Here is a 24886-nt window from a genome sequence, read left to right as displayed (position 1 = left end):
CTTTTTATTTTGCATTCTGGATTTATTTATTACACACCCCATATATCTGCCCGCTGGTGTCTTTGCCTCACTGCCTTAGTCTCTCCAATGGTCACGACATAGTAATTCGCCGTTTGGTCTGCATTCTCTCTGCTCCCATGCAGTCTTCTTCCTCCCACCCTGGACGCCCACCTGCCTCCTCCACCCCCAAGCTGCTCCTGCCCCCCTCCCCCAGCCCAGGCAGCTCCTTTGTAACAACCAGCAATTATGTAAGATGGAAAACAGAGTCAAGTGATAAAGTATATAATAAAAATATATTAAATTTGAGTATGTGGTTAAATGGAGCATTTCTGGAAATAAAGCATCATTCTCTGGGAGAAGTAATAATAATTTAGGATGCAATTTAACTGCTACATAAATGCTCACATAAAATGGATATCCAAATACACCCTGCTATTGTCTGTCAAGGGTAAAGGATTTCAAGGGCAGTTTTTCCCACTGGAAGCTAGTAATTGAGCCATATAGTGTATAGATTACTGGATCCAGTATTAGAAATCTATGAAAAAAGTGATTTTGGCTTAATAAGGGGCAATCAACCACTAAGGTACTTTCAGGCCCGTCGTCCACTAAGGACAGCTTATGTGAAAGAAGTGAAGTGAAGTGAAGTCGCTCAGTCATGTCCAACTCTGTGCGACCCCATGGACTGTAGCCTGCCAGGCTCCATCCATGAGATTTTCCAGGCAAGAATACTGGAGTGGGTTGCCATTTCCTTCTCCAGAGGATCTTCCTGACCCAGGGATCGAACCTGGCACCAAACTTAAAAATTATGACTGGTCTCATCTTCAGCAGAATCCTCATCCTCGGATGCCCCATGCAAAGTATTCCAAAGGTATGAAAAACCAAAAGCCCTCACAGGGAACTTGTTTTTTAAGTTCTCTCAAGTAAAATTGTTAGGGTTTCCCAGGTGACTCAGGTATAAAGAATCCTTCTGCCATGCAGGAAACACGGGTCCGATGCCTGGATCAAGAAGATCCCCTAGAGAAGGAAATGGCAACCCACTCCCAGAAGGAAAATCCCAAGGACAGAGGAGCCTGTCAGGCTACAGTCCATGGGGTTACAAGAAGAGTCAGACACGAGTTAATGACTGAAAAATAACTAGTAAAATTGTAAGATGAAATTCGGCAGTGTTTAAAGGTTCAGAAAGGTTTCCAAGGCTAGAGCTATGGTGGAGATGGGGAGAGCGAGGAGGGCGAGTCTGGGAGGAAGAGAGCAAGGAGACTGTTGAGGTTCAGAGTGCAGTTCTGGAGCTGCCGGCTGGGGTTCTGGCACTGACTGCCTGCACGACCAGGGGAAGCTCCCTTACAGATCCAGCCTCTTTCTCAGGAGAATATGGGGATGATAACAGTGCTTACCTCCTAGAGGTGTGCTGAGCATTCAGTGCTGTGCTTAGTCGTTCAGTCGTGTCTGACTCTTTGCGACACCATAGACTGTAGCCCGCCAGGCTGCTCTGTCCATGGGATTCTCCAGGCCAGAATACTGGAGTGGGTTGCCATGCCCTCCTCCAGGGGATCTTCCTAACCCAGGGATCGAACCCAGGTCTCCCACATTGCAGGTGGATTCTTTACCAACTGAACCACCAGGGAAGAATTCAGTGACCCTACTTAATATACAACATGGCTTAGAATGATACATGGTACATAGTGAGTACTCTATAAATGTTAGCTACTGACATTATAATTGAAACTTTTAAAGCCACACTTTTAAATAGTAGCAGTATTAAATATGCAAGGTGTTATTAAGTCAGGGTGAAGTTGGGGGTTGAATGAAGTCATTTGTAAAACTGTCATGATAGAGGATGTGGGGAGTGCCCAGACACAACGTTTGGCCTCCACTTCACCTCTAGGAAGAGGCCAGAAGGCCACACTACGTGGCAAATGAAACATAGCCCAGTCTTGGTAAGAGGCCCAGTGGGAGCTGAGAAGGATGTAAGTGGTGTGTTTGCAGGCTTCAGTGTGAACATGGGGCCCTCAGTCAAATGCAAAGACCAAATGTGTACAGTATCAGGGGCAGGAAAGGGGCAGGCAGGATACACAAAGGGCTTCCCTGGTAGATCAGTTGGTAAAGAATCCACCCCCAAGGCAGGGTTTGATCCCTGTATGGGGAAGATCGCTTGGAGAAGGGAATGGCTACCCACTCCAGTATTCCTGCATGGAGAATTCCATGGACAGAAGAGCCTGGTGGGCTACGGTTCATGGGGTCGTGAAGAGTTGGACATGACTGAGTGACTAACACTTTCACTTTCTCAGGATACATGAGTCAAGAAGGTCTAGGAAACCTAGAATTCAGCAGCATTTCAGGGCACACCAGAATCTCTACTATGGGAATAGAGAGAACACCACCCAGAGAACAAGAAAGACAGGTGGGGACACGGACTCTACAAATGTGTGCATTTCATTGGTCAAACACAAAGCGACATAGGCCCTTGGGTTTTCACTCACCTTCAGGCCTCTCATTGGCCTAAATGGTGATACGCAGGTCTGGAATTCAGTTCAGTTCAGTTGCTCAGTTGTGTCCAACTCTGCGACCTCATGGACTGCAACACACCAGGGCCTCCTTCCATCACCAACTCCCAGAACTTGCTCAAACTCATGTACATCGAGTCAGTGATGCCATCCAACCATTTCATCCTCTGTCGTCCCCTTTTCCTCCCACCTTCAATCTTTCCCAGCATCAGGGTCTTTTCTAGTGAGTCAGTTCTTCATATCAGGTGGCCAAAATATTGGAGTTTCAGCTTCAGCATCAGTCCATCCAATGAATGTTCAGGACTGATTTCCTTTAGGATGGACTGGTTGGATCTCCTTGCTGTCCAAGGGACTCTCAAGAGTCTTCTCCGACACCACAGTTCAAAAGCATCAATTCTTTGGCTCTCAGATTTCTTTATAATCCAACTCTCACATCAATACATGACTACTGGAAAAACCACAGCTTTGACTAGATGGAACTTTGTTGGCAAAGTAATAATGTCTCTGCTTTTTCACATGCTATCTAGGTTGATCATAGCTTTTCTTCCAAGGAGCAAGCATCCTTTCATTTCATTCTGGCAGTCACCATCTACAGTGATTTTTGGAGCCCAAAAAAATAAAGCCTCTCACTGTTTCCACTGTTTCCCCATCTATTTGCCATAAAGTGATGGGACCAGATGCCATGATCTTAGTTTTCTGAATGATGAGTTTTAAGCCAACTTCTTCACTCTCCTCGTTCACTTTCATCAGGAGTCTCTTCAGTTCTTTGCTTTCTGCCATAAGGGTGGTGTCATCTGCGTATCTGAGGTTATTGATATTTCTCCCGGCAATCTTGATTAAAGCTCGTGCTTCATCCAGCCCAGCATTTCTCATGATGTACTCTGCATATAAGTTAAATAAGCAGGGTGATGATATACAGCCTTGACATACCCCTTTCCTGATTTGGAAACAGTCTGTTGTTCCATGTCCAGTTCTAACTGTTGCTTCTTGACCTGCATACAGATTTCTCAGGTGGTAGGTCAAATGGTCTGGTATTCCCATCTCTTTAAGAATTTTCCACATTTTGTTGTGATCCACACAGTCAAAGGCTTTGGCATAGTCAATAAAGCAGAAGTAGATGTTTTTCTAGAACTCACTTGCTTTCTTGATGATCCAAAAGATGTTGGCAATTTGATCTCTGGTTCCTCTGCCTTTTCTAAAACCAGCTTGAACACTGGAAGTTCACAGTTCATGTACTGTTGAAGCCTGGCTTGGAGAATTTTGAGCATTACTTTGCTAGCGTGTGAGATGAGTGCAATTGTGCAGTAGTTTGAGCATTCTTTGGCATTGCCTTTCTTTGGGATTGGAATGAAAACTGACCTTTTCCAGTCCTGTGGCCACTGCTGAGTTTTCCAAATTTGCTGGCATATTGAGTTTCATAGCATCATCTTTTAGGATTTGAAATAGCTCAACTATAATTCCATCACCTTCACTAGCTTTATTCGTAGTGATGCTTCCTAAGGCCTACTTGACTTTGCACTCCAGGATGTCTGGATCTACGTGAGTTACCTGGGTTATCTACCCAGTTATCTGGGTCATGAAGATCTTTTTTGTATAGTTCTTCTGTGTATTCCTTCCACCTTCTCTTAATATCATCTGCTTCTGTTAGGTCCATACCATTTCTGTCCTTTATTGTGCCCATCTTTGCAGGAAATTTTCCCTTGGTATCTATAATTTTCTTAAAGAGATCTCTAGTCTCTCCCATTCTTATTGTTTTCCTCTATTTCTTTGCATTGATCACTGAGGAAGGCTTTCTTATCTCTCCTTGCTATATTATCTGCAATCCATACAGAAAAAGCAGCACCAATCTGAGATTGCTCATTGCAATCAGAAAAGAAAAATGGCAAAAACCAAGATGGTTCTCTAAAACCCGTTCAACAAAACTCTGTGTCATTTTCACATGCATTTCAACAACCAAAACAAAACACAAGGCCATGCCCACTTTCAACAGATATCACAGGAAGGGGAGTGAATATGTGGGGATGACGACAAAATCTATCCCAGCAGTTAGTACAAGGATTTTTGACCAGGATGATAGAGGTGGGGGTGCTAATATTTGGTTATATTCCAAATATATATTTGGACAGGATTACATATGAATTAAAAGATGTGATAGAAAGAGGAATCAAGAGTGGCTCTCATGTGCTTTGCCTGTAGCCAATAAAACAGTGCCAAATTTAGGAAATAAACAAAATCTAGCCCCCTTTTATCCCATGTATCTACCCACTTCCCTTATGATATCTCTTTGCAGTTCTTTTTTTTTAATTGAAGTATAGTTGATTTATAATGTTTTGCAAACTCTGCCATACAATATGACTCAGTAATATACATATATACATTCTTTTTTTATATTCTTTTCCATCATGGCATATCCCAGGAGATTAGATATAGTTCCTATGCTATACAGTAGGATCTTGGTGTTTATCCATTCTATAAGTAATAGTTTGCACCTACCAACCCCAAATTCTCAATCCACCCCCCCTCTCCCTTCTCCCCTTTGGCAACCACAAGTTTCACCTCTATGTCAGTGAGTCGGTTTCTGTTTCATAGATAGGTTCTTTTGTGCCATAATTTAGACTCCATATATAAGTGATATCATATGGTATTTGTCTTTTTCTGATTTAGTATGATAACCTCTAGTTGCATCCATGTTGCTGCAGAAGGCATTATTTTGTTATTTTTATGGCTGAGTAGTATTCTATTGTATATATATACCACATCCTCTTTATCCATTCATCTGTCAACAGACATTTAGGTTTTTTCCATGTCTTGGCTGTTGTGACTAGTGCTGTGTGATTCTTTCGAGGCCTTTGATCTTAGGTGGCTAAGGTTATTAGCTGCATGCTGCTGCTGCTAAGTCACTTCAGTCATGTCCAACTCTTTGCAACTCCATAGATGGAAGCCCACCAGGCTCCCCCATCCCTGGGATTCTCCAGGCAAGAACATTGGAGTGGGTTGCCATTTCCTTCTCCAATGCATGAAAGGGAAAAGTGAAAAGGAAGTCGCTCAGTCATGTCCAACTCTTAGTGACCCCATAGACTGCAACCTACCAGGCTCCTCCATCCATGGGATTTTCCAGGCAAGAGTACTGGAGTGGGGTGCCATTGCCCTCTCCAATTAGCTGCATGGGATTTAGCAAAATAGTTAAGCACACAAACTCTAGAGTCAGACAGAATTTCCTGGGGTTTCTTGGACTCTCTTCTCTGTGATCTTGGGCATATTGGTTAATATCTCTTGAGTTTTCATTTTATAATCTGTAAGATGACATATAGTATTTTCCTTAGGGAATGTCTATGACATGAGATAAGATCTTTGTCTGGAATGTAAATGCTCATCTAATGGCAGCTATGTTTGTATTAGTTGGGTTTAGGGTGAATGGAGAAGGAGGCATCAGCAAGGTAAGTAACCTTGGTTCCCTTGAGACTATCTGCCCATCACAAGCTGCGTCCTTTATCTCCTCTCTCTGCATCCTCACAAGCTTGTGGAATGAGGCTTATTACTCCCACTTTGCAGGCCAGCAAGCTAAATGTACAGAGGTATTAAGTGATTTTTCTCAAGGTCACACAGCTTGTAAGGCTAAGAAGAAGGATTCAAATACAAGCCTGTTTGAATCCAAAGCCCACACTCAAATAAATCAAATAAAGAGTTTAAAATCTGACCATTGCTTGCTATTTATAGCACACTTATTTTTGATGGTATCAACTAAAATAATGTATGAAAGGCAATCTGTGAATTCACTGTTAGAAACAGTGAGTGATTCTTTTGCTCCATGCAGTCAATTCCTTCTTAGAGGGTATATGCAAATGCAGTCTAGAATTAGAAAGCCTTATTTATACTCTGCGGCCAGAGAAATAGCTTCCTGGCATGGATAGAAAGCAAGCTATGAATTCTTCAAGGAAAGTAGAGAAGATAATGGAAAGGCCTCAGGCATAAGGATTCAGAGTAAAAATTCCTACTTGGAAGGAGAAGATGTAAAGAATAAATGTAAACAAAATTAAAAAAAAAAAAAGGATGTGAAGCCACAAGAGTATTGACAGTGATATAATTAAAAATAAATAAGATCCATCCTTTAACACCAGCTCCTTTAATACCATCCTTTAATACCAAGGAAAACATTTTGAAAAACTAATGTCCAAAGTTGGTGAATATGCATTGAAAGCTCCTCTATTATTCTAGGGAGTCTAAGATGAAAGGTAATTTGGAGAAACACAGGAGACTAGAAAAATATTCTTATTTTTAATTTGATAATTCCCCTTCTGATAATTCATTCTTTAAAAATAATTCAAAATTAAAGGGAAAAATGAAGAGTTTCTTTGGAGAATTATTTGAATGATAGCTCTTAAAATATGGCTGTCCAACAATTGGATAGTGGTTAAATAAATTATGATATTGCCACTCCCTAAAATTGTATACAGATATTAAAGCTGTGACCTATACATTAAAAAAATAGATTAAAAAATGAAGTACTGACACATATTACAGAATGGATGAACCCTGAAAGTAGGCTCAGTGAAGGATGCCAGACATAAAAGGCCACATGTCGTATGATTCATTTATTTGAAATGTTAGGAGTAGGTGAGTCTATGGAGATAGAACATGGATTAGTGGTTGCCTATGTCTGAGTGTGTGGGATAGGGTTGGGAAAATGTAGAGTGACTGCTAATGGGGACATAGCTTTGTGGGGGGGTGACTAAATGTTTTAACTTAGACTGGTGAGATGATTGCAAAGTGTGAATATTAAAAATTTTCAGCTGTATACTTTGGATGACAATATTAACAATACATAGCAATATTAAACAATATAAACAGTAAACATAACAATAAACAATATTCATAACAATATAAACAATAAACAATATTCATAACAATATTAAAATACAAATAAAATATTTACTAAGTTATGCAAATACACGAGAAACAAATGTAGAAATAAATATAACAAAATGCCTGCAGTGGTTTGATTCAACAGGTGAATTTATGGATGAAAAATTTTGCCTTCTCTTTGTCCAAAATTCTTATAATGAGATTAGAATTCTTTTATTATTAAAAAAAAATAAATGTAATTACCAAAGAGGAGAACCATTCCCCTTCACAATTATGACTCCCCTCCACCCAAATCCAGTTTTCTTTCTTTTATCTTGCTAAGATAAGAGTAATAAAATTTACAATCCAGCAGCCCGCAAACCCCTTCTAGCTATTTTAGGCCATTTGATACAATTCTATGAATGAAAAAGACAATGGTATTAAAGGGTTTAACTCAAAAAATAGACACATTAAACTTCTGGCTTATTGAATACATATGTTCTCATTTCTAGGAAGTGATTGAAGCCATTGCTGAATGTGCATTTAAGACTTCACCTTTTCCAATTCTGCTTTCATTTGAGAACCATGTGGACTCGTAAGTATTCAGCACATTCAGTAGTGAGTCCTTTCTCCAGACAGAGCAAGTTTAATCATTGTTCATCAGATTTAAGATATTTGACATTATTAATGCTGTTCCTCAATTAAGCTGTATATTAAGTGGCATATGTTCATCTGTATATGATGGGATTCATCGGTTTAAATTTCATTAATATTAGAATGATCCATTGGACTTGTGGAATCTATTTTCTTGCCATGATAGGGTTTTAATTTAAGGACTCCTCTTTTTACAATGAAATGAAACCCATTTCCTTATATAATACATGTCTCTATTTCAGTGGCTGCTCTTATAACCCTCCTTCATTAGCTCTTTCTACTGTGTGCAAATTTATAGTCAGTTTTGCCACCCTAAAATGGCCGGTTCTGTACACACTAGAGCTGATAGAGGTGAGTTAAATATATTAATTATATTTTGCCACTTTGTACTTACACAGAACTCAGACCACCAAATTCTCCCTCCTTCCTATTTTTGTTGGTTTCCCATTTGTTAATATTTTATTTCAAAACAATGTGAGTTTTTTGCTGAGCCACATAAAAAATAGGTAATTTTTACTTACCTCTTTCATTCATTTTAAGGCAAAGGATCAGAGTTAGGCACATTTACATCAGATACGTACATATTAATTTATCACACAGTTACTCAATCTAAAGAGCTTCAACGTGAAAGATTTTCATCTAAGTTGAGTCAAAATTGAACAAACTAAAATTCTAGTCTCTGGAATTAATGTCTGGAGACTAGTCAGACACTATGGTCACTAGTACTGACCACCACTGCTCACAAGAGCGTTTGGGAAGCTCTCTGTTTCATTCAAGCATCTAAGCTGCCACCTAAGCCAGTTTTCTCCACTAAAAGCCTACAACACCTATCCCAAGTTGGCCCACAGATTTCTTAGATCTCTTTTTATCCTCCTTTCAGTAGAAAATCTTTTCCAGGCCACTGATTCCCTTTGTCCAACTAATTTGCAACACAGGCTTCAATTCACTAATTCTTAAAGAATTCACTAAACCTTAAAGAACCAGTTAGGTAGTGACCGAATTTCAGCTTGAGCAATTTCAAAATAGTTAAATCATTTGTTTATATATATGTGAAGAGAGACCTTATTTAGAAGTAACCAAATTATAATTATTTGTATTTCTAGTTTGCCCTCAGGAAATCCATACTACATTTACCAGCTCATGACTCTATTTCATTAGGAAACAACACCCAGTGAATAATGTAATCATTTGGCACATAGTTTTTCTAGCACTCCTGCACTCCTGAGGGGCAACTGAAGAGAAAAGCATTTATTCTGTTTCATTGCAATTTCTTTTCTAATGAAAGGAGAACCTCTTTAGTTCCTGTATTTAGTACTTCACTTGCTGTGACAACTCTGGTGTGCGTGTGACTTTCCTCATCTTGGCCCATCTATTTGTAATTGGGCTCTAACAATGCCTTTTTTTCAAGAACACTACTTCCTGGAGAGATTGACGTGTCCTTTCCTTTTTGCAGAAATATCTCCAAGTCTAGTACACTCATTTTCTTCAGGAAATGTTTCTATGTAAGTTAGACAAAATGAAAAATTCCGGTACCATCCTTGAGTGTCATAACCGTGAGTGTCCACCCTTGAGTGTCATTGGACTTTACCATGTAGCCAGAGAGGCATCAACAACCACCAGCACCACAAACTAAACAATGGCTAATATTTATTGACTATATATTATGTGCCAAGCAAGGTTCCAAGCATTAGCTCATGTAACCTCACCACAAACCCAGGTGCTCCCAGAAATAAATATTTTTATCATTGTCCATATTTTACAAGTGATGAAACTGAATCCCAAAGAGGGTGAGTAACTTGCCCAAGGCCAGGCAGCTAAAATGTGAGAGTGGGGATTTAAATTTGGCTAATGTGGCTTCAAAACTCATCTGTTTAAGCAATACCACCCCCAAGCCTAAACCAAAGGATCATGAGCATTCCAAACATGGATAAAGACAAGCAGAGCATTCCACAAGGCAACAGCCTGCAAGTGGTCATGTTTTTGTGGCTCATGACCTTAACCACAGCATATTTTTTTAGTCTTCAACCCCAATCATACAGAGAGCCAAACTGAGCATGAAAACTAAATCTACAGTGGACATAACATAAAAAAGATTGTCCCCTAATACAGCCCTTTCAGGTTGGAAAAAAAAATGAGAAATTGAGCTGCAGAAGTTCATTAATAATGCATGAATAACAAAAGAAATCAGGAAAACAGCCTTCCTAGGATGCTATGATATTGATCCCAAACCACTGAGATGATGGAATGGCAGTGAAATCCTGAGATGCTGAATTGTATTGTGGGAGGAAGTTTTTTGCTTCCTATTTCCATTGTCCTTGAGCCTCACACACATATCAACATCATTCAGCTACAGTTCTTTCCTGGGAGGACTGTCACACACCCCAAGAAAATTGACAAGCTTCCCCTTTGCCGGTAAAACATTATGTTTGACTCGTGGGCCATCCCACCTCATTGCTGAACAAATCAGTGGTGGATACCATTCATCAATTATAGCACTCCTCTCCACTGAACTAGATACACCAGATACAGAATCTTACTCAATACAGGACACACACACCCAAAATATCTGAAACCTATATGCCATCTCTGCTGCTAAGTCACTTCAGTCGTCTCCAACTCTGTGCAACCCCATAGACGGCAGCCCACCAGGCTCCACCGTCCGTGGGATTCTCCAGGCAAGAACACTGGAGTGGGTTGCCATTTCCCTTTCTAATGCATGAAAGTGAAAAGTGAAAGTGAAGTCGCTCAGTCGTGTCCAACCCTCAGTGACCCCATGGACTGCAGCCTACCAGACTCCTCCGTCCATGGGATTTTCCAGGCAAGAGTACTGGAGTAGGGTGCCATTGCCTTCTCCATCTCTAGCAAGTAATTTTTTTCTCCTTTGTACTGTGTATACAAAATGCCAGAATCAGAACCCTAGTCCCAGCCCACTTGAGCCATGCATTCAAAACAAACCCACATTGGAAAAAAAGGAAGGAAACCTCTGAATTTTTTTTGGTTTTCTCTCCTAATATTTGAAACTACCTATCAATGAGTGACAAGGAGAAATCTTCAGTGAGCAGCTGACAAATTTTCTTCCACCTGCTATGTCACAGCCCCATAAAATGCAGAATTCCTGAGCTTCACCTCCACACCTGTATTTGAATTTGTATAGTAAGACTTTGAATCATATTTTTTACAAGTCCCAGTTAACTGATGGGCCACCTACTTTGTAATTTGTAAACTAGCACTTTCACTAAAAGAATTCTCCACTACACTCAAGTGAAGAAACCACCACACCTGGTTCAGCCACAGAGAATGTGAGATTTTGGATGAAGTCCTTAATTGCCAGAAGTTGTAAATCCTTTATATATAGGAAGGGATTTGTAAATCCTTCATATATATTTCATATATAGAGAAGGAGGTTGGTTTAGTTCACCTTGGATGATGTGGGCTTGCTCCTTGGTCAGAAAACTGATCATCTTGCCAATGTTTAACATGTCCATATAAGTCTGGTGTGGCCTGAAGCTCAAAATGTATTTGTGAATATTTTCCTCTCACTGTATCTCCATGGTAGCCAGTGTTGATGTTCTAAATGCTTTAGGATTTTTTTTTTTCTCTCTCTCATGGCAAATGTAATGCCTTGTTTGTGCAATTATGACCCACAATTAAAGTTTCTTTGTTCTCCTCTGACTTCTTCTGCTCAGTTTGCTTTCTGTTCTAGTTAGGTCCCCTCTAGATGTGCATGTGTGTTTGATCTTCAAACACATCTTCCTTTATCCATGGACACTGCCTCTTGTTATCCCCATCTTGGCTCATGGTGAAGCAGGTTTTAGAGTTTAGGTCAAACACAGATCCTTGCTCTCCAAAGTGTGGTTGATCCATGGACCAGCAGCATCTACATGATCAGGAAGCTTGTTAGAAATGCAGAATCTCAGGCCTCACCCCAGTCTTTGCCTTGGAATCTTCATTTTCTTAAGACCCCAGGTGATTTGGTGAAGTGATAGAGCACTGCTCTAAACACTGAGGTTCATTAACCAGCTGTTTATTACCTGCAGGCTTGTTACAAATGCAAGTTCCAAGGCTTCACTGCCAGCTCAGTGAATCAGGGGCCTGGGGACAGAGCTCTGGCACCTGCAGCATTAAAAGCCGAGGTGATTCTTTAGTGGAATCGAGTAAGATTTTGGCTTAGCAAAATCCTCCCCAGGGTCTGATTTGGGGACCGCATGACAGAGGACAGAGTCTACCTGCCACCTGTTTAGACACACCTGGGACATCATCTTGAAGTTCCTCTAAGAGTGAGAATATAGCTCCACTAGAAATCCCAAAAGCAGGGTGTTAGGGAATAAATCCTTCCTTTTCACTCCAGGCTTCTGAGCAAAGGAACTTGGGGCTCTCAAGGAAAGTGACATCCTTGAGGAACCTGGTGAGTTAGTTCACCCATCACAGTGGTTCCCCAACTTGAGTGTATATGAGAATCCTCCAGAGGGGGCCTCTTGAGACCCCTGAGCCCTGCTCCCGTCTTTCCTTCCTTTCTGACTCAGAACCTGAGATTCCAACATGGAACTTGCCTGTCTTCCCAGGAGGCCTTGAATCTGCTTTTCTAACCAGCTCCAAACCCTGTTGATGCTGCTAATCTGTGGACCACACTTGGAACAGAAAAACTCCATTTAATAGCATCATTCCATGAAAGTGAAGTGGAAGGGTTGGACAGTTTCTTTTGTGCAGCCTGGAAAGTAGTTGCTGTTGTTATTCACATTGTTATTGTTGTTCATGGACCACAGCTTTGCCGTGGTGAAGGGGCTTGTGTAACTCAACGAAGCTAGGAGCCACGCAGTGCAGGGCCACCCAAGACGGACGAGTCATAGTGAAAAGTTCTAAGAAACCGTGGTTCACTGAAGGAGGGGATGGCAACCCACTCCACTCACCTGGAGAACCCTGGGGCAGCATGGAACATGTAGGCCCAGGCTCAATGGGCTTTTCTAATCTACAGCTGCAGAGCCCACTGGCTTGGTGGAGCCCTGGAACCAGCTGTCTTTTGGGCAAAGGCGTCTGAACTGTGAATGCCCAGGGATGCTTTGCCAAATCAGCCACTTCTGCTTGTCCCTCAACTATAACACGTTATCCTTTAACAACCACTCCCAGTGCTTTTAGGATCAGTTCTTCAGTTGGCAGGGTTTCCTCCATCAGTGATACTGCTGGGAGAACTGCAGGATATTCCAAAGGCTGCGTGAGTCACACAGGATAATCCCCAACTGGTCAAAACGGGTGTCATGAGAATTTGGGAGTTGTCGTGTAGAGTTTTGCAAGTTCTGTGAAGCTCTGCTTTGCCTCCCCTTGCAGTTCAAGAAGGTAGTGAACTTGGGCTTGAATGTGAAGCCCAGAGAACTCATTTGACACCTCCTCTAAATATATGTTTTTTAGAAAGGGGATATGAAGAGTGCTTTCCCTATGGATCCATTGCAATATGATTTGACCCCCAAAACATCCCCCTTCCCAGGAAAAAGCATGGTCCATGATCCAGGTATAATAGTCATGGTAAAAGGAATGAAAATTAGAATTACATTTGTTAATCAATTTGCACTGTAGTAAAGAAGTTTTATCACTTACTTATTCTTACTACAGCCCCAGTTCTGCTAAAATGTATTAACATTGCAGCACGTAGAGACAACTATTGGAAATCCAGTCCAACAGCCTATAGATCAAAATCACAGTCCATAAAACCTGATGGAATTGGATACCTTTATAATGATATTTAACATCCTACAGAACGAGAATGGCTTTTTAAAAGGTCAAGGGAAGCAGTTTTCAAAGATTATGGATGTTCCTTCGTATCAACTCTGTTTATACATGAGCAGGCTCTCATTCCTCCCGTCTAGCTGGCTGAGGCTTCCTTGCAGCATTGGGATCATCTTCCTCTTCAAAGGTGTTTGCATCTATGACTTCACTTCGTCTCCTCAGCATCCTCTGCCCCTTTCCAAGAACAATTATTTTCCTCTACTTTTTATAGACCCTGAGAGGTTGAGAGCCTGGAACTCAGCTCAACTAACTTAACAGCTCCAGCCTTTTCCCATCAGACCAAGTTACCCTGGCACCTCATTAGGCTGACACCAGCTTTGTGCCCCTCTTGTGCACAAAAGGGCTGCAGACACCGTTCCCCAAGATGCCTGCTTCACTTGTCTTTCCTTCAGTGCCCTCTCCCAAGTGGACACACTTCTGCCTGTCAGCCTTTTCGCTTCTGCATTTTTAGATTCTCTCTTTTTCTCTGTCCACCTTCCTCCCTGTTTCTTCACCTCCTTTTAAATACTTCTTTGCAGTGCAACTCCATCTGTTAGACAAATCTCACCCAAAAATTCACATAGAGTCATGAATGAGTTCTACCCCCAAGTATCTGGCATTTGACTTAGAATTGGGAAATTAACCAAAAGGGACTGAGTCTCTAACCCTGGGACATTCAAGCATCCAGGAATAGGCAGGTGACCTGCTGTCCCCTCCATCTGTGTCCTCGGTGGAAGAGCCTCCTCTCTCCACCTCCCTGTGGCATTCACATCCACACAAGTGGGAATTGCAAGCAGGAATTCAGAAAGATGAAAGCAGTCCCAACGGTAAGGGGAGGAATGCCGTCTGTCTGTGACCTGTACGGTGCAGCCATGCTGAGTGAGGCGCCTCTTGCATCACCGCCCGCTTTCGCCTCTCTCCCCTCAGGCCGAAGCAGCAAGCCAAGATGGCGGAGTACTGCAGACTCATCTTTGGCGACGCCCTCCTCATGGAGCCGCTGGACAAGTACCCGGTAAGCGTTCTGAGCCCATCCCTATGACCGGCTTAGGGGGGCTCCCTTAGCCCGCTCCGTGTGTCTGTCTCTTGGTGTGTGTCACGCAGTTGACTGTGAGCCCTCGGGAGGCTGGCGGGGAGCCCCTGAGGGGGCAAACCCCTGTCTGACTGCTCCTCTGCCCTCACCCTGCTCCGCTCCCTGCCCCTCGAGAGCCAGCCGGGGCTGCAAAATCCCCACCACAGCATCCGCCCACGGAGGGAGCCCCGGGGCGCAGGCTTTGAGCACGTCTGGGATCCTCACCTCTGAAAGACGCGGGCCAGGAAAACAGGACGTTGAAGGCGGTGGGGGGCATTCCAGCCTGCCCCTGCTGGCCACGCTTCTCTTTTCCGCATGTGCCCAGCACAATCCAGGCTGCCCTGTTGCTGTGGCCGTATCCCTGCTTGGGGAAGGAAAGCAGCAGAAAGATGGTCTCGTTGCCTCTTCCCTCCTCAGCCCCTGCCCCACTCTCCACCCGTCTCTCCTGTTTTCACACCAGTCCTCAAATTGGTTGCAAGTGAAGAATCGAGGACCCGCTTACAGAAGCCCATAGACTTTCTAAAAATAACGTGTTTTGAGACTTGCACACATGCTGTCTGATATATAATATCCTTCTCATGGGAAATTGATTTTCCCCATTAGATGGACAAGCTGAATACACTAGAAACAAGGCTTGCAAACAGCTTGAATCTCAGGGCAGTAGGTAAATCTGAAGCCACCCAGTCCACTTCTGCTGAGGCCAAGAATATGTGCCACTTTACAGTCTCATGCCAGGATGAGGACTTTGCTGCTTTTAAACTGCATCATCTGAAAAGTGGATTCTGAGGACTTTCCCAGAAGCTCCTGCTTGTCTTTGCCATCTTCCTGGCAGGAGTCACACTGTGACAGGTTTCCATCCTTTGATAATCCAAGCCGAGGCCTTCCAATCTGTTCTAAATCAAGATGGTTGGATTCATACCCAACAGAAAACTCATGAAACTTTAGGTTAGCAGGCCAAATCACCCAATACATGTCTATGGCTGTATTCATGTGTATTTCTTGTGGAAAAATAAAGGGTACAGTATTTAAAATATACCTTTCATGTGAAAAAAGGAAGAGCTATGAACCAGCCCCTACATAAGATACTTTAATGAGCTGTGTTGAAGGTAGTAAAGAACAGTCTAGAAGCTTGTGGTATCTAATGCAGTCCTTGGGTTTGGGGATAGAATCTGAAAGGAAAAGTCAGTGTTTTTAAAGAACGTGTTTTTCTTTCTTAGTTGGAATCTGGAGTTCCCCTTCCAAGTCCTATGGATTTAATGTACAAAATTTTGGTGAAAAATAAGAAGAAATCACACAAATCGTCAGAAGGAAGTGGCAAGAAGAAGCTCTCAGAACAAGCTTCCAACACGTACAGCGACTCCTCCAGTGTGTTTGAGCCCTCGTCCCCAGGAGCCGGTGAGAGGCTGGTAGACTCTCATTCCTCTGTTATGTGTGGGTTTAAGAACGGCTGCTCTGGAAGTAACTTAGAAGGACTTTTAACATTTCCACCTGGGCACAGTAAACTGTGTTGGTTTTCTATTTCTGTTTTAAAGCCAGTGGTTTAAAACTGCACAAACATATGAGCCCCCAGTTCTGTGAGGCAGAGGCTCATGTGACCTCACCAGGCTGAACTCCAGGCATCAGCAGGGCTGCTTTTCCTTCTGGAGCTTGAGGGAATCATTCCTTGCACTTTCAGCTCCTAGAGGCAACCCACATCCATTGGCTCATGGCCCCCTTCCTCCAAATTCAAAGCCAGCAAGATCCCATCTCACTTCTTCCGTCACCATGTCTCCCTAGGACCACAGTTGGAAAAGGTCCTCTGCTTTTAAGAACTCACGTCATTACACTGGACCTATCCAGATAATCCAGAATAATCTCTCCCGCTTCAAGGTCCTTAACTTAATCTCATCTGAAAAGTCCCCTGTGCCATGTATTCACAGGACACAGGAGATGTTCACAGGACATGGACATTTTGGGGAGGTCGCCATATAAGCCAAATAATCTCTGGAGGAGCCAGGTGATTTTTAAGCTTCTCAGGACAGTGATCCCTTGACATTAACTGCAGATCTGGACCCAAGATGGTCACCAAATGCATTCTCATTGTTGAAGAGTTCTGAGTCATTCAGTTCATCCATATTTTCCAGAACTCTTTTAAAATGTAAATGGTAGGTTACTTGAATTATCTACTAGAGCTACTAGATGATGTTTAGTATCATTTATTTTCATATTAGATTTAAGTTGAAATAGACTTTTGTGATTGACGAAAAAAGAATTCAAAGCAGTCACCCATTTCCTTTGAATTATTTGTCATTCAGTCTAAGTTTTTTTCCAGTTCTAGTCAGAATCTTGGTAGTCTGAAAAGATCTGAAGTGATGGCATTATGAAGATCTCCTGATTGGAGGCTGAATATGTGAAGCAAACTTTAAGCTTGAATCTAGAAAGTTCTTCAATAAAAATTTAGCTAACATTGGGACAGTGGCTTTGGAAAAGGGTTTGGCAGCCTCTACAGAAGCTAAACTGAACAGATGCATATGAAGTCCCTGTACCCCAGAGAATTCTATTCCTAGGTCTATAGCCAACAGAAGTACATGTAGATGCTCACCAAGAAGTATGGGCAAGAACTGCTTAAAGCAGCACTATTCAGAATAGCACATCAACAGATAAATACATTGTGCAATATTCACCTCATGGAATAATGTGTAGCAGTCTTCAGTGCACACAACAACATAGATGACTCTCATTTAGAAATATAATGTTGAGGAAAAGATGTCAAATGCAAAAGTAAGTATCCACTGTCTGATCCCATTTATATAAAGTACAGAAATGGCAGAACTAACCAGGACTTTTGGAGGTCAAGAGAGGGTTACTCCTGGTGAAGAGGTGACCGGAAGGGACCCAAGGAGGCTTCTGAACACTGGTTATGTTTTGATCTGGGTACCATTACTGTACACATGTGGTATGCATACTTCTCTGTATATCTATCATATGTCAATTAAAAGATTTAAAAATAAATTTAAAAAGTTAAAATACAAACTCTAGGTAAATCAGAAAAAAAAAAAAGATTCATCAAGAGCCTGACTTATCTTTTCTTCTACTTTTCCATCATAGTTACCAATTACTTTTATTGTTTACATTAAAATCCTTGTCCACAGACATTATGTAATTCCTAGAAAGATTTTTTTGGTAGTTTTTAAAAGTGTGTTTAAAACATAACTACACAATTCTGATTCTTTTTTTCAAAAATAACTTCTAGTCTCAGTGAGAATGTTCTTTTTGAAGTTTTGGAAAGCAAGTCACTAACAGGCCACCAATCTCCCAGCACGATTCTATCCCTTGAGTAAACCAAGTCTTCCCTTGTGTGTGGGAGCTTGTTGTTTTACCTTCGCCAGTTCTCTTCTTCTTATTAACTGGATGCATGACACAAATGACGATTTTTACAGGCGATGAACATTATTGCTTAATTCAGAGAAAGAGCTACAATCTGTTAGTAATTCAGTGGATTTCCTAAACCAGCCCCATTCTTTGTTGTGCAATATTTATTTATTGTGATGGAAATTTTTTGACATTTATATATGTAAGTGGGCCCCTGAATAAAGACTGCTACTAATTTGCCATTTGGCTTGTCGGTGTGCTCAGTATTGGGAAATCAAGTAACTTGAAAAATGAAATATTTCTTATACCAAAGCTAATCTACTTTTCTTAGCACCTCTTGGTGGGATCTTCCCCCAAGAGATCCAGCCCTTTGCCTGTACGCTTGTTTAAAGAACTAGGATAATTTATTATTATTAACATTACGCAACAGGATTCCTTCAAGTTCCCTCCAAAATCTAAGGGAGAAACCAGATCCCTACTCATAAAGGATGACAAATCCTTTCTTTCTCACATAAACCGGAGAATGGCATGATTATTTGAAATTCTGGTGTGTTGTAGCATGAAGCACACTTAAATTAGTCAATAAAAAGAACCTCCTCTTTAATTTAAAAAAAAAAAAAAAAGTGGTTACCAAAACTTGAGACAATAAATTTGACTGTAAGAAATTTTGCATCAACCTCTTAAAAGAATGTATCTCTATAGAATAAGCAGTGTTTTCTATTCAAAGTGGAATTGATTCACCCTTATTAACTAACACAATATTAGCTTCATAAAACAGTTATATGTGGCTTTCTTTAACAAACAAGCCGTAAATAATAAACCATGTTGGTCCCAGACAACTTTTTCCTCTGAAGATTATTTCATGAATACTTTGCCCACTGCTCTCGTTGTCAGCCAAATGAAAACATTAATAATCTTCTTGGAGGCAGTGGCAGTGCCTTTTACAGAGCCCGAGCAGGGGAGTTAATTTATAGATGGCAGGAAGGGGAGGTGCTGGCCCATGTAAACTGCCTTGTTGTCGAGCCATGATTGCCATCTACTGGGTTTATTATGCTATTGCACTGTCTGGACACTGGAAGTCAAATCAAACAATTTAGAAGTATGCTTTCATTACTTTTTACTTGAAAATCTTGTTATGTAACTGATATCACTGGGTCTAACTGAATCCCAGAGCTGTGAAGAACATAATGCTGCATGCCAATGTGACTCTTTAAGTATGTAATGATGATTAAGGATGTAAACATCCACCTCAACTTTAGAGAGAAAAACAATCTACTGAAAAGCCAGCATATTGGCTAAATATGAAACTGCATGAGATCTGACTGAGGGAGATTCCCATGCATAATTACTTAAGATTCATCCATTTTATTCTGCCCTTTTAAATAGAATATGCCATTTGTAAAGATACATGCATTGTTTAGACAACAGTTCATGCCTGTGTGCCTGCTAAGTTGCTTCTGTCGTGTCCAGCTCTTTGCGACCCCATGGACTGTAGCCTGCCAGGTTCCTTTGGCTGCGGGATCCTCCAGGCAAGAATACTGGAGTCGGTTGCCATGCCCTCCTCCAGGGATCTTCCCAACCAAGGGATCAAATCTGCATCTCCTGTCTCCTGCATTGGCAGGCAGGTTCTTTACCACTAGTGCCACCTGGGAAGCCCTTAGACAACAATGCCTCCATCAGATAAGCCTGCGGGCAAATCACAGGATACAGTCAGTACCTTACAGTTCTGGAGAATCAGGTTGCTGCTATAGCCCCTGTTCCTGTCCCAGCTCTTGTCCTCTACTTCCACTTTCATGAAGTCCTCTCTGGCCAAGGTCACTGAGCACTGGCCAAGAATCGCATGAAGAGTTAGGGCTGAGAAGAAAAGGGAAAGATGGAAAAGTGATTGTTTATCTGTTTTAGGTCATAGAGACCCTGAAAGAGGATGTATACATCAAGATAGGATATGTGTACCAGAGAGAGCTAACTGTAAAAGATGCCCTATGCTTTGCAAAACATAGATAAAAATGCTAAGACAAGCATCTTTTATAGAGTTTGGAAATTTCACACATCAAATATAGAAAAACAATTCAAACCCAGTATAACGCTTTATAATTAATAAAATTTAAATATCCAAAAGGATAATTTTAGTGAAAGGCCAACTTTCAAGGAAATGTTTGGTAAATATACATGTCACATGTGCTTCAAACCTGTAATTGCTTGTTTACTTCATGGTCTGTTATTAAAATTTGACAGGAGAAGCTGATACAGAGAGTGACGATGATGACGATGATGATGACTGTAAAAAGTCTTCAATGGATGAGGTAGGTTTCTAGGGCTTGACTTCTGGTCAGAGAGTTTTCACCAACTTGCCATTCCAGTCCGCTCACTCTGAATGTAGTTCTGGTCACATTCTGCCATCTAGTGGTAAAAATAGTTTAAAACTGAAAATGCAAAATTGATCACTAAACCAAGTATTGTGTTAAGCAAAGTTCTAAGGAACAGTTTTGCTGAGGCTGTCTTTCATCAAATGTAGTATCTTGAGGGTGAGTTCAAAATTTGTGATCTCCATCTTCCCACTTCAGTTTTCGAGGCAGTTAAATGGATGTCATGGTCCAAAGTCCAGAGAAGACATGAGGTTTGGAAAAATGTTTGTAAACTTGACATTAATTTCCTCGTGGTGATTTTGACCTTTGTTTGGCTGCCTGGCTTGTAGGATCTTAGTTTCCTGACCAAGGATTGAATCCAAGCCCCAACAGTAGAAGCCTGGGGTCTAATCACTGGACCTTCATGGAATTCCCCATTCTTATAATTTTGGAACCACTAGAGATTTCTACTGAATATTTACGTATGTTTAATATTTAGAAGTTCAAGATTCCCCAAATAACTCAGAAGTATTAATTGCACAGACTCTAGAAGCAAATCAAGGATAGGTCAATTGACATTTTAAAACTTTTAGCAGGAGTCCTGTTCAAAACATTTATACTGAATCTGCTTTCAAATATATTGAAAAGTATGTCTCAGTAATTATATCTTTACAATTTAATTAATAAAGATAAATAACAAATAATAAGCTGTTCTGACATAGTGTTCTTCCTCTTATAATTATTTCCTTGAATGTAGTCTAAATTCTTAATTATTTTTTCCCCACTAAATTTCAACTTAATACCCAGAAGAAAAACTATTGCAAAGTAGCTTTTCTTGAGAATTATTTCAATTGTGTGAACTTTTTATCAGTAACTTTTGATCATTTTAAAACTATTTGGATAACCATTTACAATGGCTGTTTCCTATTTAGCATTTAATACTAATCTTGCTACAGAAGTTTTCAGAAGAAACCTTGTCTCCCTTGTACTCTGCCTTCTAAAAGTGGGAGAAAATGTTAAATCAGCCTACAGAGGTCTGCCCATATCAGTTACTGCAGTGTAGGTTTTCTTCTTTATTAAAAACTTCATCAAAGTGGTATTTATAGAATAGCTAATATTAGCTAAAGTAACATGAGGCTTTAATATGCCAGGCACTGTTCTGAGCTCTTTCACATAAGTTAACACACTTAATAATCACAAGAATTCTATTTGTTATTGAGACTGATTTTTTCCTGATTTTATAGGTGACCAAACTGAGGCACAGAACAGTTAAGTAACTTGCCTCAGACTGGCTCTAGAACCTGAGCTCCTGACCTTCTATGTATTGTTGTATAGTCGCTAAGTCGTGTCTGACTCTTTGTGGCCCCACCAGGCTCTTCTGTCCATGGGATTTCCCAGGCAAGAATACTGGAATGGGTTGCCATTTCCTTCTCCAAGGGATCTTCCCAACCCAGGGATCGAACCTGTCTTCTCCCACACTGCAGCCGGATTCTTTACCACTGAGCCAGCGGGAAAGATGCATTGTGCTGCTTGCTTAATCGGCGCCCAGGAGCTAGGAAGGGAGGCCGATCGGAAAGGTTCTAAAGAAAAGCAATATTTGTTTGTCCACCCCAACCCACTTTCACTGGCGACCCTTTTCAATAACAATTTTCCATTCATCCAGTGATCACCTACATGCTCATTTTCGTATTGTATGATGACTTCTTTTTAAACTATTGATTTATCTGGCTGTGTCAGCTCTTAGTTGTGGCCTGCAGGATCTTGGTTGTGTCAGAGGGACTGTTTCCTGGCAGCGCACAGACTTTCTAGTTGCAATCCAGGAGCTCCAGAGTGAGCGGGCTTCAGTAGTTGCAGGGCACGGGCACAGTGACCCCTCGGCATGTCTTGTACAATGAATTCTCGATATATTAACTTCAGACATCACCTGCAGACTCCCTGCTTTGACAGACGGGACACAGCTCGAGGCTTCTTCGACTTTGCTGTGCGTTTGGGTCACCTTAGTACATTACAGATCCTGGTTCAGGAGGGTTGGGAGGCTGCTCTCCTGCAAGCTTTCGGGTGGTCCTGACGCTGCTGGAACTGGGTGCTCGGGGAGCCGCCCTGGCCCACCCCTCACTGTGTAACGCGAGGTGCTGCTTTTCCTTTCTCCTCGGATCCATTTTCTGTTGGCAATAACTGTTTTCAGAAAAGGAGTGATCCTTTTCTGCCCTCATGGGTCATTTGATCATTGCCCTGGGAAAGCAACCCTCAGTAACATAATGCTGACTCTGGGAACACTGCTTTTACTCCTGCTTCCAGGGGACCGCAGGGAGCGAGGCCATGGCCACAGAAGAGATGTCTAATCTGGTGAACTATATCCAGCCAGTCAAGTTCGAGTCATTTGAAATTTCAAAAAGTAAGTTTGCCCTGGAGAAAAACCCCTGGTGTAGTATATAATGAGTATATTATACCCGCAAGATAATTAGACCAAAGAAATATTACCCTTATTAGAACTATTCTATGAAGTTTTTAAAATATGCATGTCTTTACTGTTTGATTTTTATATATCTAAATAAACATACATGGTAAGTAGGTTCATCGTGTCCAGCTTTTTGAGACCCCACCAGGCTCCTTTGTCCATGAGATTCTCCAGGCAAGAATACTGAAATGGGTTGCCATGCCCTTCTCCAGGTGATCTTTCCAACCCAAGGATCAAACCAGAGTCTCTTAAGTCTCCTGCATTGGCAGACAGGTTCTTTACCACTAGGGCCACCTGGGAAACCCCAGATATACATAAGTATATATTTATATGTATTGTATACATCTATATAACCATATGAGAACATATTCCATGATATTTTCCCAAAATTCTAAATAGACCTATAGGCTATATATGATTATCTAAAAGATACCTGACCAGAGTACAGTTAATTGAGGATTTTACATTGTTTTTCATTCATGACCACACAGGGCAATTATATAAATGACAGTGTTGAAATAAACTATTTAGCCATCCTTTAAAAGGAAGCAGAGACTTGATCGATCCTGATAAATAGAAATGGAACCAAATCGGTTGACCCACATTTCATTTGTTCAGCCTATGTTTTATATACTTAGGGGAATATATAATTAACTTCACATCACTTGATGTTTTACTTCATCCGACAACCCATCCATACTGGATGCAAGAGAAAGGAGCCATTTTATCAAAGTGTTCAGTCGTGTCTGACTCTTTTTGCAACCCCATGGACTATAGTCCACCGGGCTCCTCTGCTCATTGAGTTATCCATGCAAGAATAGTGAATTGGTAACCATTCCCTTCCCCAGGGATCAAACTGGGGTCTCTTGCATTGCAGGCAGATTCTTTACTGTCTGACTCACCAGGGAAGCCTAACTTTCAATAAGGTTTAGACATAAAAATTTCAACAGTTTGTTTGATGTTACAATTACTAGTCTTCTTACCACAAGCTGTGAAACATCCTATAAAGTGGTTATTTTTATATTACTATGACTGTCTTTGGCTGCTAAATGTTTGCTTAATTCATGATTCAAAAGCTCCCAGACAAGTAGCCAAACTGGGAAGGAGCTGGTACATTTAGGCCTTAAGAACCTGATAACAACAGCACCAGCCAAAGATTTACAAACAAGTACTTTCTCCTTGTATCTTACACCATTTTCTCACTTTTTCCAAAAGAACACTGCACATAGTTTACAAAGAACCTATTAAAGCAACTTAATTTTAATTAACAGCTGTGCTTAAAATAGTCATATGAAAGTAGAATTTTGATGGGCCAAGAGAAGCAAGCGTTTCCTTTAGAGCTGACTAAATCGGGAAAGGTGAAGAGGTGGATAAAGGAGGAATGTGGGAATGACTGGGAAGAAAAATGAGGCTTTAACTCTGGAAAATGGGCATCAAAGAGGGAACAATGCCTGACGGTAACTTGGTTTAAATCACTGAGCTCCAAGTCACATGTCTTTATATGTAGCAGTGTGATTTCTAGTTGGAAAGAGGTCAGAGAAGCTGTTTGGCTCTTTGTCTTTCTAAACTAAGATAACTTCTTTTGCTTTCTCTCACTCTAATTGGAAGCTTGACTTTCGCTTTCAAGATGTTGCTCCGTGTCCAAGAATATTGAGACCTTCTAGGATATTCACCTCTGTGGCCCCTGACATGTAATCTGAAAATGAGGCCATCCAACTGGAAAATGTTCAAGGATCCTTCTGCTTTAAAATAACAAAATTCTAAGGTCACATTAGTTCTTTCAACCAAAAGGGTACCTACAAGCTTGCGGTGATGACAATGTGGGTATAGTCAAGTGCTGACATCTGGCAGGAATGTACATGTGGTCGTGGTCTGTATTGTTAATTCTCAGTGATGGCTTCAAGAAACC

At 41.2% G+C, this 24886-nt stretch overlaps 1 protein-coding gene across 2 annotated transcripts in view; it reads left to right on the top strand.

Moving 5' to 3' along the window:
- The window catches only part of PLCB1 (phospholipase C beta 1), an 863757-nt gene that overhangs the window by 668205 nt on the left and 170666 nt on the right, over positions 1-24886 (top strand). For both annotated transcript variants that reach the window (XM_086335157.1, XM_086335158.1), the window contains exons 12-16: positions 7856-7938; positions 14682-14766; positions 16041-16218; positions 20410-20477; positions 22818-22914. In XM_086335157.1, the coding sequence (XP_086191283.1) occupies positions 7856-7938; positions 14682-14766; positions 16041-16218; positions 20410-20477; positions 22818-22914 (511 nt within the window). The remainder of the gene's footprint in view (positions 1-7855; positions 7939-14681; positions 14767-16040; positions 16219-20409; positions 20478-22817; positions 22915-24886) is intronic.

Source organism: Bos grunniens, chromosome 13 (assembly GCF_055505025.1).
Source record: "Bos grunniens cultivar Pamir isolate PY7600 chromosome 13, Bosgru_T2T1.0, whole genome shotgun sequence".
Lineage (NCBI taxonomy): Eukaryota > Metazoa > Chordata > Mammalia > Artiodactyla > Bovidae > Bos > Bos grunniens.
The sequence above is the reverse complement of the archived record's forward strand: the minus strand, read 5'-3'. Positions and strand labels throughout refer to the sequence as shown.